This window comes from Phalaenopsis equestris, unplaced genomic scaffold (genome assembly GCF_001263595.1).
Source record: "Phalaenopsis equestris unplaced genomic scaffold, ASM126359v1 Scaffold000224, whole genome shotgun sequence".
Lineage (NCBI taxonomy): Eukaryota > Viridiplantae > Streptophyta > Magnoliopsida > Asparagales > Orchidaceae > Phalaenopsis > Phalaenopsis equestris.
Genome location: NW_018164666.1, coordinates 4,957,481 through 4,971,833, shown reverse-complemented (window position 1 = coordinate 4,971,833; position 14,353 = coordinate 4,957,481). Strand labels below are relative to the sequence as shown.

Sequence of the window (14,353 nt, the reverse complement as noted above, 5' to 3'; positions counted from 1 at the left end):
GCTGAAGAAATAAAGATAAGGAGAAAATCAGAAAAAAGATAATTAGGAAGGAAATATTTTTAAGTACAATTTATTACGGTGTGCATATTCAGGAGCTGCACATTGTGATGGTTCAACCAATAGATCTTTGTTGTTTGACTTTGTCCGAGTTTCCATTTGAGTCTCGATTGAATTGCAGCAAGCAATTTCTTCAAGAAAATCAATTTGTACTTTCTTTGAGATAATGATTCCTGTTTCTGCAGGCAATTTTAACCAAATAAAAATACATTAGATGCCTCATTTTTGGTGATAAAACAACTTTTACTGGTAGGGTTAGCGTTTTACCTCATAAGATGATATTATGTTCACTTAAAGTAGGCATTATGCCATCAATATAGACAACACGAACGACAACGCGAGAAGTAATATGTCAGATTTTTTTTAAGGGCCTAAAGCCATAACTTTCCTAAGTAGACGTAATTGGTTCTTCCTCTAAGCAGCATACTTAGGAGCATGTCCGTGTAAACGACCTCCTAAGAATCCTATTAGTTAAAAACTTCACTCACATCTATTTGTAGTAAAGTCCAATCCTAATTGATGAAACTTGAGTAGATAATTTAGATGGACACTCCAGTTAATAGACCCAAGAAATCCTAGAATAAACATTAATAAATGTAACAAAAAATTGGAATCTCAAGTGATTAAGAACAGTATTAGGGCCATAGCTGTCTCAGCGGACAAGATAGAATAATAATGTTGACGGTATGAGAGAGAAAATGACACACACCTAATTCATAAGCAGGATATTTAAACTTGGAGAGCAGCGAGGAGACATAAACATAATCTTGTAATCTTTCGTGAGGAGGATGGCCCAAACGATAGCAACAGTAATATGGAGTAGTGATGGAAGAGAAGGCGAAAGGAACATCTGTGATCAAGTATATGTAATCGTATTTAACATAGCTATCATCATCGTTCTCAATCTAAGGTTTTGAAAAACATAATTAAAGGGATAAAAGTTTGTTGAGGTGTTACGAGTCTTAGTGATATTTGCGGCACATGTGGGATATATAGAAGCTCTAAAAGATATAAATGTGGGATATATAGAAGCTCTAAAAGAAATTTAAAAAGATATGCAATACCCTTCTATAAATAAAAGAGGAAACACCATCAAAACTTAACAATAATTTGCGGCACATGTGTAATATGAAGAGATGAAAATAGGTTATGGTTATCTATGAGAAGAGGCGTCTATATCTGAAATCCTTAAGACGTACCAGTAGAAATAGCTACAATAAATTAAGAGAAATAGAATATGAGAGGCAAAGATTGATATTTGTGATTGTTAAAGCAGGCAGTGTTAGTTTAATTAATCCCAATCCACAATAACTATAATTATATTCTGCTAAACATTGTTGGGATGTTTGAAATGTTCTAACTTCTTTTGCTGTTGGTTACAGTATGTGATGATTTTGCTTGATGGAGGGCAGCCCATCGCCTTCGCCGGAAGTGAAGAACCAGCGGCCTACGCAGAACTCCTCTCTATTGGAGGTTTGGGCCCAAGTGTTAATGGGAAGCTGAGCTCCGCTCTCGCAGAACTTCTTCAAACTAAGCTTTCAATCGATGGTTCTAGGTTCTATATTAAGTTCTCCGACGTCGAGGTAAGTGGTGCTTGTGGCTTCAGGTCTCGACATTCTCCCGTTGAAGTTGGTTTATTTGTTACAGCTAAATTTTATTAGCAAATATATGTTAAATGATTATCAGAGCATGTACGTTACATTACACACTTATTATATATTTACACATCTTACACATAAAATTCTGTGTTTACGCATAAATCATTTAGCTTCATAATCACATCAAATTATGTACATGAAATGTGTATATCATTTTGACAGTCAGTATTGCTGTATTAATGATATATTTAATGTGATGTTAATGATTTGAGCGTTATAAGAGTATTAAAATTTAGGTGTTAGATATATATAAATATGTAGAAAATATGTGGCATGTATTTAAATCCCCCTTATTTAATTTGAATTAGGGTTCATGCCTTTTTTTTTCCTCGGCAGGGTTACAATTGTGGGTACAATGGGTCGACCTTCTAAAGACCTCAGCATTCAGCTCTTTGTGAAGAATAAGATCCCCCGAAGGGAGGCTGAGGGCGGAAAAGCTTATTGGGTCATCAAATTGGTGTTCAATATTCTTTAAGGTTCTCTTCTTTCCCTCCTAGCCGTTCATGTAATCAATTTCAGTGTAATGTTATTTAATTGTCTTGCCATAATATGGAACCTGCAAGCTATAGATTGAATTCAGAATTCAAATCTCTTCCGGGCAGTTCCTACTTTTGCACTGAAGTTTGAGGCATTTACATGCACACCACACCATTCTTATGTATTTACATATCTAATACCTAGACACATTTACATGCATAACACTTAAATCTTTAAAAATCACATCAAAAGTTTTTCCATCGCTATCTTTTTAAAAATTAATTACAACATTCATGTATAAGTTTATGACACCAATGCATTACATGTATAAATATCAAAATTTGGGTGTTATGCTAGTACATAAGAATTGTGGTATGTTTGTAAATTTCTCTTTTAAGGTTTTCTATTCAATATTTCAAGTTACGTACTTGCTGAATAGTACAACCAGAGTAGGTTGTTGGGGTGTGACAAGTTAGGGCGAGTCATTTTCTGCTCAATCTGATAAATAACTGTAAACTTTTATTACATAACGAGCCATCTTTGAGCTAACTCAAACTCGGTTATTGGGTTGATTACTTTGCGATCATACTCATTTAAAAAATATTTACATAAATATTTTAAAAATATATTCAAATTCTGATTTAAATGTAAGTTTATTTAAAATCCAATTTCTCTTTCTTATCACAATTTATCTTTTTGAAGTTCTCCTTCATATACTTCATCCTACAACAACTATGTAGGACGGTAGGAGTAAACTTATCTTTTCCTCAGTTATAATAAGTGAGCCAATTCATGAACAAGCTCAAATTCAGAGAACTAAACTTGAATTGCATGCAAGTTCAGATCTAGGATGGGTTGATCTTTTATTCAACTCCTTTAAAAACTCTGCTTTCTTGTTTTATGTAACCGAAACAATTTAAAATTGTTTTAAATAACTTTTTCTCACAGCAAATAATTTTCTGCTATCTAACAATAATCTTTTGCTAGTACAGAAAAACAGCAACAGAAATGTACAGAGCCTGAATAGGCCAAAGCAAAAGTAAAATCATGTATACTTAACCTTATATTAAAAATTCTCATATTGGTAACGCCTTCAAACTGTAACTAGTAAAAAACAGAAGGAAATAATTCCTGCTTATAAAATCTATAAATAAAATATGAAGTTAGAAACGTAATAAGTTGAGGCCCTGATTGTTATCGTGTTAAAACTGAATCTGGATTTATAAGGTCCAAAATTTCACCATCACGAGTAAAACAGCGAGAAGATCTTCATGGTTGCAGCTACTACATATGAGCTTGGGCAATTTGGTCAACCAAGTAAAAATCATTACTAACGGCAATATTATAGGTCCAAAATCTCAATTAACAGTATCTATTGGTAAAAATGCCAATATTTTGCAACAGAAAAATGATTTTTTTGGAACGGCAATGAGTAGCAACAAACAATAATAATAATGATAATAATGCATCAGGAAAAGAGTTAAGTAACTCCTGTGTATTTAGAACAGAGATTTTCCCTTCCCCTTCTTGTCTCCACCTATCTGAAAGTCTCTGAAATAAACAATAGATTATTCTACAAAATTTCGAGGAAAATAAAAGCAAAAAGAAGCATAGGATTCATTTAAAATCTAAACTATACCTTGATAGCGCGCTGATAGAAGTGCTTGGAACTCTGACATTGCAGCTTTAGAACAATCTTCTTTGTAGTTTTTGCCTGCTCAGAAAAATTTCTGAGAGTAAGCTCTTTTATTTTTGGGACAATTTTCTCTCACATTCAAATCTAAGACATTTACAAAACTTTTAACTTCCATGCCTCCATTCATCAAATCCTCACCCAAATATCAAAACTTACAATGAAACTTTCAACTATAGTTCTAAATATTTCATCAAATTCTCAATAATTTGGTCTTAATACATGCAAATAAGTACATATGATGATTCATTTTTTTTAAGCTGTGTGTTAGATTTATAAATATACATGATTTTAATTAAATCAATCCCCCTTTATTTTTATTTTTTTCTGGACAATCAAATATCAGAATAACTTTGCACTGAAAATATAATTATTACCGTTCATAGCAAAGAGTATGAAGCTCTTGTAATTAAAACCTTTTTGTGGAAAACTGGTTTAGTCTGTCCACCATAACCAGACTGTCTCCGATAACAACGTCTAATTCCTTGAGCAGAGAGACTATCTTTACCCTTGTATTGGGTAACTTTGTGCAGCGTGTGCTTCCTGCATTGTTTGTTCTTGCAATAGGTTTTTTTTAAAAAAAATTTTGGGACGTTCACCTGTAAATCACATAGCCAAAACTTCCGAATCACATAAAAAATACCAACATTTTAACTTTTAAAAAGTGAAATACAGCTTTTCATGCATGGATAAGGTAGCATGTATGTAAAAAATGAAGTTCAGGTGTTAGTTATGTAAATACATAGGAATTGAGTGATATGTATGTAAATCTTCCTGAACTATTTAGTAGACATTCTTGAAAACAAATCAAAATTATGCTTGAACAGGAAATTCGGTTATTTCAAATTTTCATGATTGTTGAAATTAAATTGAAACCCATTCAAACACATCCATCAGCTTTTAAGCGAAAAAAATCATGGAAAAAAAATCATCTTCATTCCTCCTGGCTAATGGCTACTCATTTTTTCTCTTAATCATTTTGAACTAGTTTTATTTATCTATTAAATGAATGCATTTTCTACCATTTGTTGCTCATGTTCAAACTATCAAATATTTTATTTCACTGTTATTTTCAAAAAGTGACACTCTAATTGCCACACCCCCTTTAAGAATTCACTTCATATTCTATTATATGATTGGAATGGGGCATAAAGTAATTATATAACTAATAGCATGGATTTTAGTACAAAGTACATAGATTTGGTACATTAAAAGCCACCGAGAGAGAAGAATCCTCAGCATAAAAGTTGAAATAACCAAATTGAAATACAACAATTAAATCTGGGGACAAAACTAGTAAGCATTTAGCAAGTACTTCCATTATCTGTGTGTGTATGATAATTCTTCGCAAATTACTCAGAGCATCATTTATTCATGCTATTTTAGGACTAACCCCCTTTCCCTCTTAATCTACATAACGTATATCATATGCCTACTAAATGAATGCTTTTTTATCAGTATATATTTATCTTCTATATTAACAATTCTAAATTTTCCTGAATAATCATTCATTAATTTATCCTTTTTTTATTTTTACATAAATCTATCTTGACTATTTTAGTTCAACTGAATTGAACTTGTCTATTGAACATTTAGATCAGTACAAAAAAGCAAATATAACTTTAAGTGTCTATAATATCCTCTCATCATGTAATACTATTAAGGCATTTATTCATTTTAACCGCACAATCTTAACTAGAGAAGATATATCCTCATAGGACTATATAATAGATCTAAGTTAATCTATCACACATATACATCACTTCATCTTTTAATAATAATGACTGAAAATTACTAATAACACACTTAGTAGACTAAAATATATTAGATACTTGATAGTCCTAAACATTTTTTTTGTTGTTCCACATTTCCCCTTATTCCAATAGATATCTCATTGATTAGAAATCTATCTAGACAAAAATATATATATATACAGCAAAGCATCACATTTTGAATATCATTTAAAAGCATTCCGTTATCCCATATAAGATAAAATGGCCTCAATGACCCCTTGATATCACCCTACTACAAATGGAAGCACTTCAATCACATTACAACTATTTCCAATACTAATCAATATTTCATTATGCTCATCTTTAATGGCCTTAAGATAACCTTGCCACACATTTCTTACTTAAGATACCCAATGCATCAATCAATTCTCATGGCAGTCAAATATAGAAAATTTTGTCTCAACTATAAATAATTTTTCATTCGTTTTGCATAACAAACTTCCTGCCATGAAATTAAATAACCCCTCTAAAATTGACTTAATTTTTATAAGTATGCCTTGTATTACTCTTTCACATAACTTCATTGTATGAAAATAGATTTGATTTATTTAAAATTAACAAAAATCTTGAAAATTTCTCCGCTCATAAATATTGTTATTAAACCATTTCCTCTACTATCACTTTGCTCGGATTGGTCTCAAAAACTTCATTGAAAGGTTTATCAATCAAACTAATATAAAATTTTGTTAATTTTTTTAATCAAAATAAGTATTTTACTTGGACTTACAATTTCACCTTCATGCATATTCTACAACATAATTGTAAATTTTCTTTTTAGTCGGCCTGTGGTATGATCATTTTATCCATCATCCTTTTCCAAAAAATTTCTTAAAATTCTCATTTAAAAATTTTATGAAGTTTTATTTTCATCTCTTCCTTGGTATTATTATCACATCTTATACATTTAATCAAAATCTCTTTACCTATGATCTTTTAGTATAGTTATTTTATATATCTCATTCCCCTCTTGTTTAGGATCATATCTATTAAATGATTAAATAAAAAAATATATATTTTTTTGCTTTTCTGATCACTCAATTTGGAAGGCTTCTTGCTTTCATATAACAATGCAAGTCTAATTGGCATTTAGCTTTTTTCACTCCTTAATTGTATGTTTGTTTCCCATAATAATTTTTGTATTTTCTCATCACCCAAATTTAGCCAAAGTGAATAATAAACCATAACACAAAGGTCCTGCGTGGCCATGGTGCATGAGTAGTGCATGCTCATAGAAGAACACATGCTATTTTAAATATAAGACAAAATCTTTATAATTATAAATAATTTATTAATAATTCATCAACATGTGAGAAAACAATGCAAAAAAAAAAAAAAAAAAATCAATGTTATATAAATTAAACATGAGGTGACTTTATAATGAATAGTTACAAAAAAAAAACTAAATTTTAAAATAAATTATCACGTAATATAAATAAATAATAATTAGGTTGTACCAAAGTACATTAAAAAACATATATAAAACAAAAAAAAAAAGACATTAAAATAAAATGCTATAATAAAGTCATTCTAAAGCAAAACTTCAAAAAATAAACATAAATTATATATAATGTTGCTATAGGTAAATGATCAGAAGAGGGGGTTTTTTTGCATAGAAGATCGAATCACGATGTCTTGCAATGAAGGTTAAGATGTGTAGGACAGAAATCTATAGGATGTTGGCTTGAAAAAGAACTGCAATTGAGACAAATGAAAAATCTAAAATGAAAAGGAGCTCATGCACTCTTTAGCTTTTGAGAGGGTTATGTTGGAACATGGAAGAAAAATAGTAGCACGATATTTAGTTGTTTAAGTAGTAGAGGAGATTGGGACATGGGAGTGGCTATGACATTGACAACTTCTTTGTCTGTGTTGTAACTCAACTAAGGGGGAGGCTACTTTTTTCATTTTTTCTTGTTTGAGAGTCTAGGTGAGAGATCAGCTTAGGAGGGTTACATGTGAGACTAGGCAAAGGAGTAGAAAAAGATAAGCCCTTAAGTAAATAATACTAAAAAACAATTAAATAAGTAAGAAAATCTATAAGAAGTTTTAATTACACTCAAAACATATAACACGAATTACGTTGTGATAAGTGTTATGCACTATGACACATTAATGATTACATAAAGCTCACACTCTTTACACTGCCAGTGCCTAGGGCTGTGAAACTGGCTCAAAAATCATAAATTGCTCTAAAATCGGACCGAATTTTAGCTCGAATTGAAATCGGATCGCACCATTCCAGCCGAGCTACGAGCCAAACTAAAGGATTGAATTCATTTTGATCCGATTTTGATCCATCCTTGGCTCGGACCGGGATTGAAATAAAATCTTATGTGTTTATATGTTTATCACCCAAACTTCTAGTTTTGCATACATAACTCATTGCCAACATGGTTGGTGAGGGGTTTTTTGCTTGAGCGGAGTGATAGGAGTTCGAATCACCTCTTTTCACCAAAAAAAAAAAATAATAATAATAAATAAAATGCATTTTTTGTTGGTGGGTTGGTCGAGCTGGTCAAGGCGAGTTCGGGCCGAACTATTTGGCTCATGAGTCAAAAATGACATTTAAGTTGGCATTTTTAGTAATCGAAAATTGAATCGATTCACAACAGATTGGATTGAAATTTAGTAGGATCGTATGTCCACGATCCAATTTCGATCAGGTTAAAAGAATTTCGATCTGATTTTGAGCCGGCTCTGGAACGGCTCGAAATCGGATCGTTCACACCCCTACCAGTGCCTTACTATACTAACAACACAAGAAGTCTCACTATATTATGGGTTAAAATTTAGCTTTTATTGACATTTATAATTTTATATTCCAAAATCTACTTACTATACATTCAATAAAAAAAATATATGATCTATTTCTTAACTCTCCAAAATATTTTACTTAAAACCTTTTTTATGGAACTTATCATTCATCATATACCATATATGAATCAACAAAAAAAAAAATCTATTTTCTTCCCTTATTATCTTGAAAGATTAATTGTTTCTCGCATTTCAAATTCTAATATTGCATCTTTGGATCAGTATTAATTTAGTTCATTCTGTTTATACCCCTGAGGTATATAATTAAAATCATCTCATAATCTTCGCCGGTAAGAATCATTTCCTTCTAGGTAAAAATTGATCAATTTCCAATTTGGTGCTTTAAACGTAGTTAAATGATTTTTCTTTTCCTTACAGCATGATCTACTTTTGCAACATCTCAGGCTACCACAAATCAAATATAGTTTTTCACATTAAATTTTTATCTCCTATTTAACATCCAACAGGAATCTTCTCATTAATGGTCCTAATCCTACTTAAAGACATATATCCATTTAAATACCGTTAATAAATATTCATCTTCCTCAAGTATAAAATGTAACAGCATAGCCATCCCTTTCAACTATCATCTAATCCAACTTAAGAAACATAAATACTAACCACATTAAGAAAGTCATCACTAAGAATTATCTAAATGGCAATCTGACAACATTAGTCTCAAAAGTTTATTTCTTATCTCTAATCCCTTGTGTCATAATCTTAATAATATAGTTCATCAGTCAACCTGGAATAACTTACAAAATTGTTCATTGTCTTTAGATATTTCCGCTTTTCCATTTAGGCTGAGTATTGCAGCTCAACACACTTTCAAAACCCCAAAAACCTTGCAATTCCGAGCCGTGTTTTGTTTGACTGAACTTGGAAATTAGAAAATGCACATAACATGGCTTGCAAAAGCAACAATTCTACACGCATATTCATTTTTGTTACCTGTTTTTAAATGATCGTTATAATGAAGCCGGAAGATAATGGAGACCTGATCATAGTGATGCTTCACTCTTCGAAGAAAACTAATGATTCTCAAAAGAAAAACAACATAATGAAAATATTTGAATGATTGTGGCAAACATCCTTTTATTAGAGTGAAATTTATGTTTGTGCCCCAACAGTTGTAAATAAATATAAGGCACACAAAAACATCTTTACAGACGAAAGAATTCAGTCCACTAGGATACGAGGATCTTCTTCGGCTGCTGATGGACAAGAATTATCTCCGGACTCAGGATTGACTTCACTAGTTTGCTGACTTGATTCATCGTTGACGATTATACTCAGAGCCTCAGCTCCATTGATATTTTCGAATAGTGCGAAAATTTGTTTGCTAGTTTGAGTTTTTCCCCTTTTCTGAACATAATTGTTCCCTCTTTGATGGTTGTGAGTGATCATCAAATGCAAATGGATCACAAAATTCACTTGCACTGTTACCTTTTGACATAGCTGGACATTTGAATTCTCTTGGGCTGGACATAAGAACTTTCTTTTAAACCTGTTGATCTTTATGGGAATCCAGCCACTTAACATTGAGAATTTGCGTTCACGCCGTTGAACAGTTAAATGATGTGGCAGCACGGTGTGATGTGGCAGCATCTAAGCTTGACGTACACAGCTTTTGACGTTTATGGCAAACTTCAATGCACTCAATTTCAGAATTCTTAGTGCCACAATAAGATGTCGAGGAATTATCCTGCACATCTGAAACTTTTTCATGGATAGTTAGGGTGGTATGTATGTAAAAATTGAAGTGTAGATTTTATGTGTAAATATTTTGGAATCGAGGGTATGCATGTAAATCCTCCAATCTATTTAGTGTGTTGTCTTCATGGGGCAAAAAGTTAGGCTGCACAGCATAAGTCGAACCATGGTAGAGAAGAAAAATGGCGCACAAACCGTACTCGAGCTTTGGATCAATGTCCCCAGAAGCAAGGAGTATGCCTGCGTGTTTCGACAAGAACACCGAAAAAACCAAATTCAGCTCTACGTAAGTTAGCCAAAGTACGGCTGAGCAATCCACATGATATAACTGTTGTCATAAAGTAAAATGAAGATGTATTAGAATCTCAAGTAACAACTCCAAAATAATAATACATCTAGATGTCATCTAAAAGCCAATTATGTCAAGGTGTCAGCTTCATATACTATGCTAAAAGAATTTTGGTTTAAATGGACTAAAATATTTATGTGTTCATAAAGGATTTCGATGCTTGGATAATCAATTTCAACTATGGGAATCCAAGACACAAAGGCTTATAAACCGAAGTGAAACATGATACTTGTAGCCCATTCCTTTTGAATCACTCCTATTTTGAGATTTTTTTGGCATGAAATGAGCCCGTGTTCCAAATAGCTCATTCATGTTCGCCTTAAACTAAAACTTGCATATTATAATCATTCTAACTTAATTTGACCCATAAATAAATTTTTTATTTTAAAACATTTTTCATCCCAACTTCTTATTGGAGCGCAATATAAATATTCTTGATGGGAATTCTTGTGACTGTAATCGATGTGGGATTAAAAATTTGGGTGGCCGCAGAAGAACATGCGAAAGCCACCCGATTTTATCAATTTGCATGTGATCTGAAATGCCAAGCTGGCAGCGGCAGATAAATTTTTGGGAAAGGGGAAATCTTATGTATTTATATATATAAGACATTTACATACATATCACCTAAATCCTATTTATTTACATATCTTAAACAAACACTTTCTATGTTCGGCTTGCTTTCTTAAACATCAAATCGAAGACAAATTGTTTAACGATCATAACGCGAATTATTTGACACTTCAAACAAGCATCTGATAAATTAGTGACGGAGACGAGCGAGTCAACCGAGGACTGAGTTGTCACCAAGTCAATCACGGAGATAATAACAGGCAAAAGCAAAAAAATTAAAATAAAATTTTATATCCGGAGTCCCGTACGTAACGCGACATGAAATACAACATAGTGAGTAAAAACCTGTACCTCATTTGAATCCTTCATGATTCGACACGATTTTCTCGTTGATTTGGGCTGCACACGGTATATTCCAATTTAAACTCCCCATTCACATGCTCTATAGCTCTTTTATATAAGAGGACAACCAAACTGAGCTCGATCCACAACCCATCGATGGCGGAAATCCCCACCAACACCATCTTCGACGCCATCATCATCGGGGCCGGAATCATGGGCAGCTGCGTCGCCTACGAAATCTCTAAACTCAACAAAAAGGTCCTCCTCCTTGAACAGTTTGATCTCCTCCACCACCTCGGCTCCTCCCATGGCGAATCCCGCACCATCCGAGCCACCTACCCCGAACCCTATTACCCTCCCATGGTGCTCGAATCCTCTCTCCTCTGGGAATCCGCTCAATCCGCCGCCGGCTACCGCGTCCTCACCCCCACCACCCAACTCGATCTCGGCCCCTCCAACTCCCCCAGCCTCCAATCCGTCATCCTCAATTGCTCCCCGGACTCCCTCCCCGCCACCATTTTCGATTCCCAAAAAACCCTAATCTCCGGCGCTTTTCGTCTCCCCGACGACTGGATCGCCCTATCCACCCCCCTCGGCGGCGTCATCAAGCCCACCAAAGCAGTCGCCATGTTCCACTCCCTCGCCGTCCGCCATGGCGCCGTTATCAGAGACTGCACCGTGGTCGACGCCATTATCCCAATCGCCGGCGTTGGGATCCGCGTCTCCACCACCGATGGTCGGCTCTTTCACGGCATCAAGTGTGTGGTGACCGCCGGCGCCTGGACAAGCAAATTAGTGAAAATGGTTACAGGGCAGGATCTCCCAATCCAGCCTCTTCATACTTTGATATGGTATTGGAAGATTACAGAAGGATTTGAATCGGAGATGACGCCGGCGGCGGGGTTTCCGACTTTCGCAAGCTACGGCCTGCCTTACGTCTACGGAACGCCGGCGATGGAGTTTCCCGGACTGATCAAGATCGCAGTGCACGCCGGCTGGCCTTGTGATCCGAATTGCCGAGACTGGTCTTTGGAAGCCGATGAAATGGTTGCGCGGGTGGCGGAATGGATTGAGCGCGTCATGCCGGGCCGCATCGAGACGGCGATCGGGCCGGTGATGAAACAGAGTTGTATGTATTCAATGACGCCGGATGAGGACTTTGTTATTGATTTTATGGGTGGGGAGTTTGGGAAGGATGTGGTGTTGGCGGGAGGGTTTTCGGGTCATGGGTTTAAGATGGCGCCGTTGGTGGGGAAGATGGTGGCGGAGATGGTGATCGGCGGCGAGGCACAGACGGCGGAGAGGATCGGGGTGGATAGTAGGGTTTTTGGGTTGGGGAGATTTGAGGGTGGGGGGAAGGGGAATCTGAAGGAGTTTGGGGATCAGGTGAAATTTCACCTTGGCGCAGAGTGAAAAATTGGAAGATTTTACATGCAAAATTATTCATTTCTTATGTGTTTAGATATTTACCACCTAAAACTTCAATTTTTACATGGATGCTACTTTATGCATGAAGTGTTGTTGGGCCACACCTCTGGGATTCCTTTGTATTTTATTGTATTTTTTTGTAATTATGTAGGCTCATTTGTTTTAGTTGTAGAGAGTTGTTTCTCTAAGGAATAAATTTGATTTTTTTATTGAATAGTTTATCTCTTATCATTTAAAATAAGATGCTTGATGATAAAGCTTGACAAGTTATGTAATATATTTTTGCCTATAATTTCTATATAATTTGTAAATTATTAGAAAAATTAAAAAAGAAAACTTTAATCAGATCATTTCATAAATTTTTGTATTAATATTATATATTTTAAATAAAATTTTAATATAATTTTGTTGTTTTTTTTAAAATTTTTGTTCAAGTACTTTATATTTTTATAAAAAAAATTGTGTAATATTAATTATTTGTACATTGTGCTCATTTTTAAAAAGATTCAAGCGCTATGAATGTCAAAGGTGCTAAATCTCCTGAGGTTACGGGTTCGAACTCGTCTATGTGCAGTGCATGAATGGTTAGACACATGAGATTGATCAAGGGCTCAAATAATAGCTTCGGGCTAATCTTTTAAAAACAAATCATATATATATATACACACACACATTGAGAGAGAGAGAGAGAGAGAGAGAGAGAGATTCGTAATTTATTAAAAATGTCCGAGGGTAAATTTTAAATGATTACAGCCAAATAAATGAAAAGTGATATTCATAACTTACTGAACAACCAATCAAACAAATCTAAGTATTTCTACCACATTATCTTGAAATTTTATTAAATTTAAATATGTTTAATCAAATAACCACTAAATATGATTATTTAGAATTGTGTTCGATTTTGTAGGCATGGATCAGCTGAAAACAAGTCCAATATTACGCCGAATTGGGCCTGAATGCAGTTGTGCTTTTACTTCAACTCATTCTTTACTACCTCAAAATCATGTACATGAGCTTGGCTAATATCCATCATGATTCTCTTTTCAGGGCACGTGTTAAATGTTTTATTTGACCCAAACTATATTTTATGATTGTAGCTTGTAGTGATTGATCAATTGTATGATCATAGGCACCCTCAATTATATGATCCATTAGAATTTTTTGTCCATCGATATATTCTTATAGTTTTTTAAATAGTTGAATTATCATATCGAATAATATTATTAAACAATTTTATGAATCCTTCTCATATAAAAAATTTAGAAATGAAATTTTATGCTACTCTAAATAATTTTTTTTAATACATTTTAAGTCATTATATTCATTTCTTCTTATCATAATCTTAATTTTCTTTATCATAAAACCTAGACATTTGACATTTAACTTAAAATATTATAATTTACATGCGAGTTCTTGACATTTTACTTTTTATCCCTCTCTTGTATGTTAATAA

The 14,353-nt window shown here is 33.7% G+C and overlaps 2 protein-coding genes across 2 annotated transcripts in view; both read left to right on the top strand.

Annotated features, from left to right (window-relative positions):
- The window catches only part of LOC110023443 (macrophage migration inhibitory factor homolog), a 9,257-nt gene extending 6,960 nt beyond the window's left edge, over window positions 1-2,297 (top strand). Inside the window, exons 2-3 of the mRNA XM_020722864.1 lie at window positions 1,440-1,640; window positions 2,052-2,297. Coding sequence (XP_020578523.1) covers window positions 1,440-1,640; window positions 2,052-2,087 — 237 coding nt within the window. The 3' untranslated portion in view covers window positions 2,088-2,297. The remainder of the gene's footprint in view (window positions 1-1,439; window positions 1,641-2,051) is intronic.
- An 8,629-nt stretch (window positions 2,298-10,926) lies between these two features.
- LOC110023487 (probable sarcosine oxidase) lies at window positions 10,927-13,070 on the top strand. The gene has a single exon (XM_020722937.1). The coding sequence runs from the start codon at window positions 11,626-11,628 to the stop codon at window positions 12,880-12,882; it is 1,257 nt and encodes a 418-aa protein (XP_020578596.1). The 5' UTR covers window positions 10,927-11,625; the 3' UTR covers window positions 12,883-13,070.
- Window positions 13,071-14,353: the final 1,283 nt, after the last annotated feature.

Excerpts from the sequence above, each read along its gene's own strand:
- LOC110023487 (XM_020722937.1), top strand. The coding sequence starts at position 11,626 with ATGGCGGAAATCCCCACCAACACCATCTTCGACGCCATCATCATCGGG.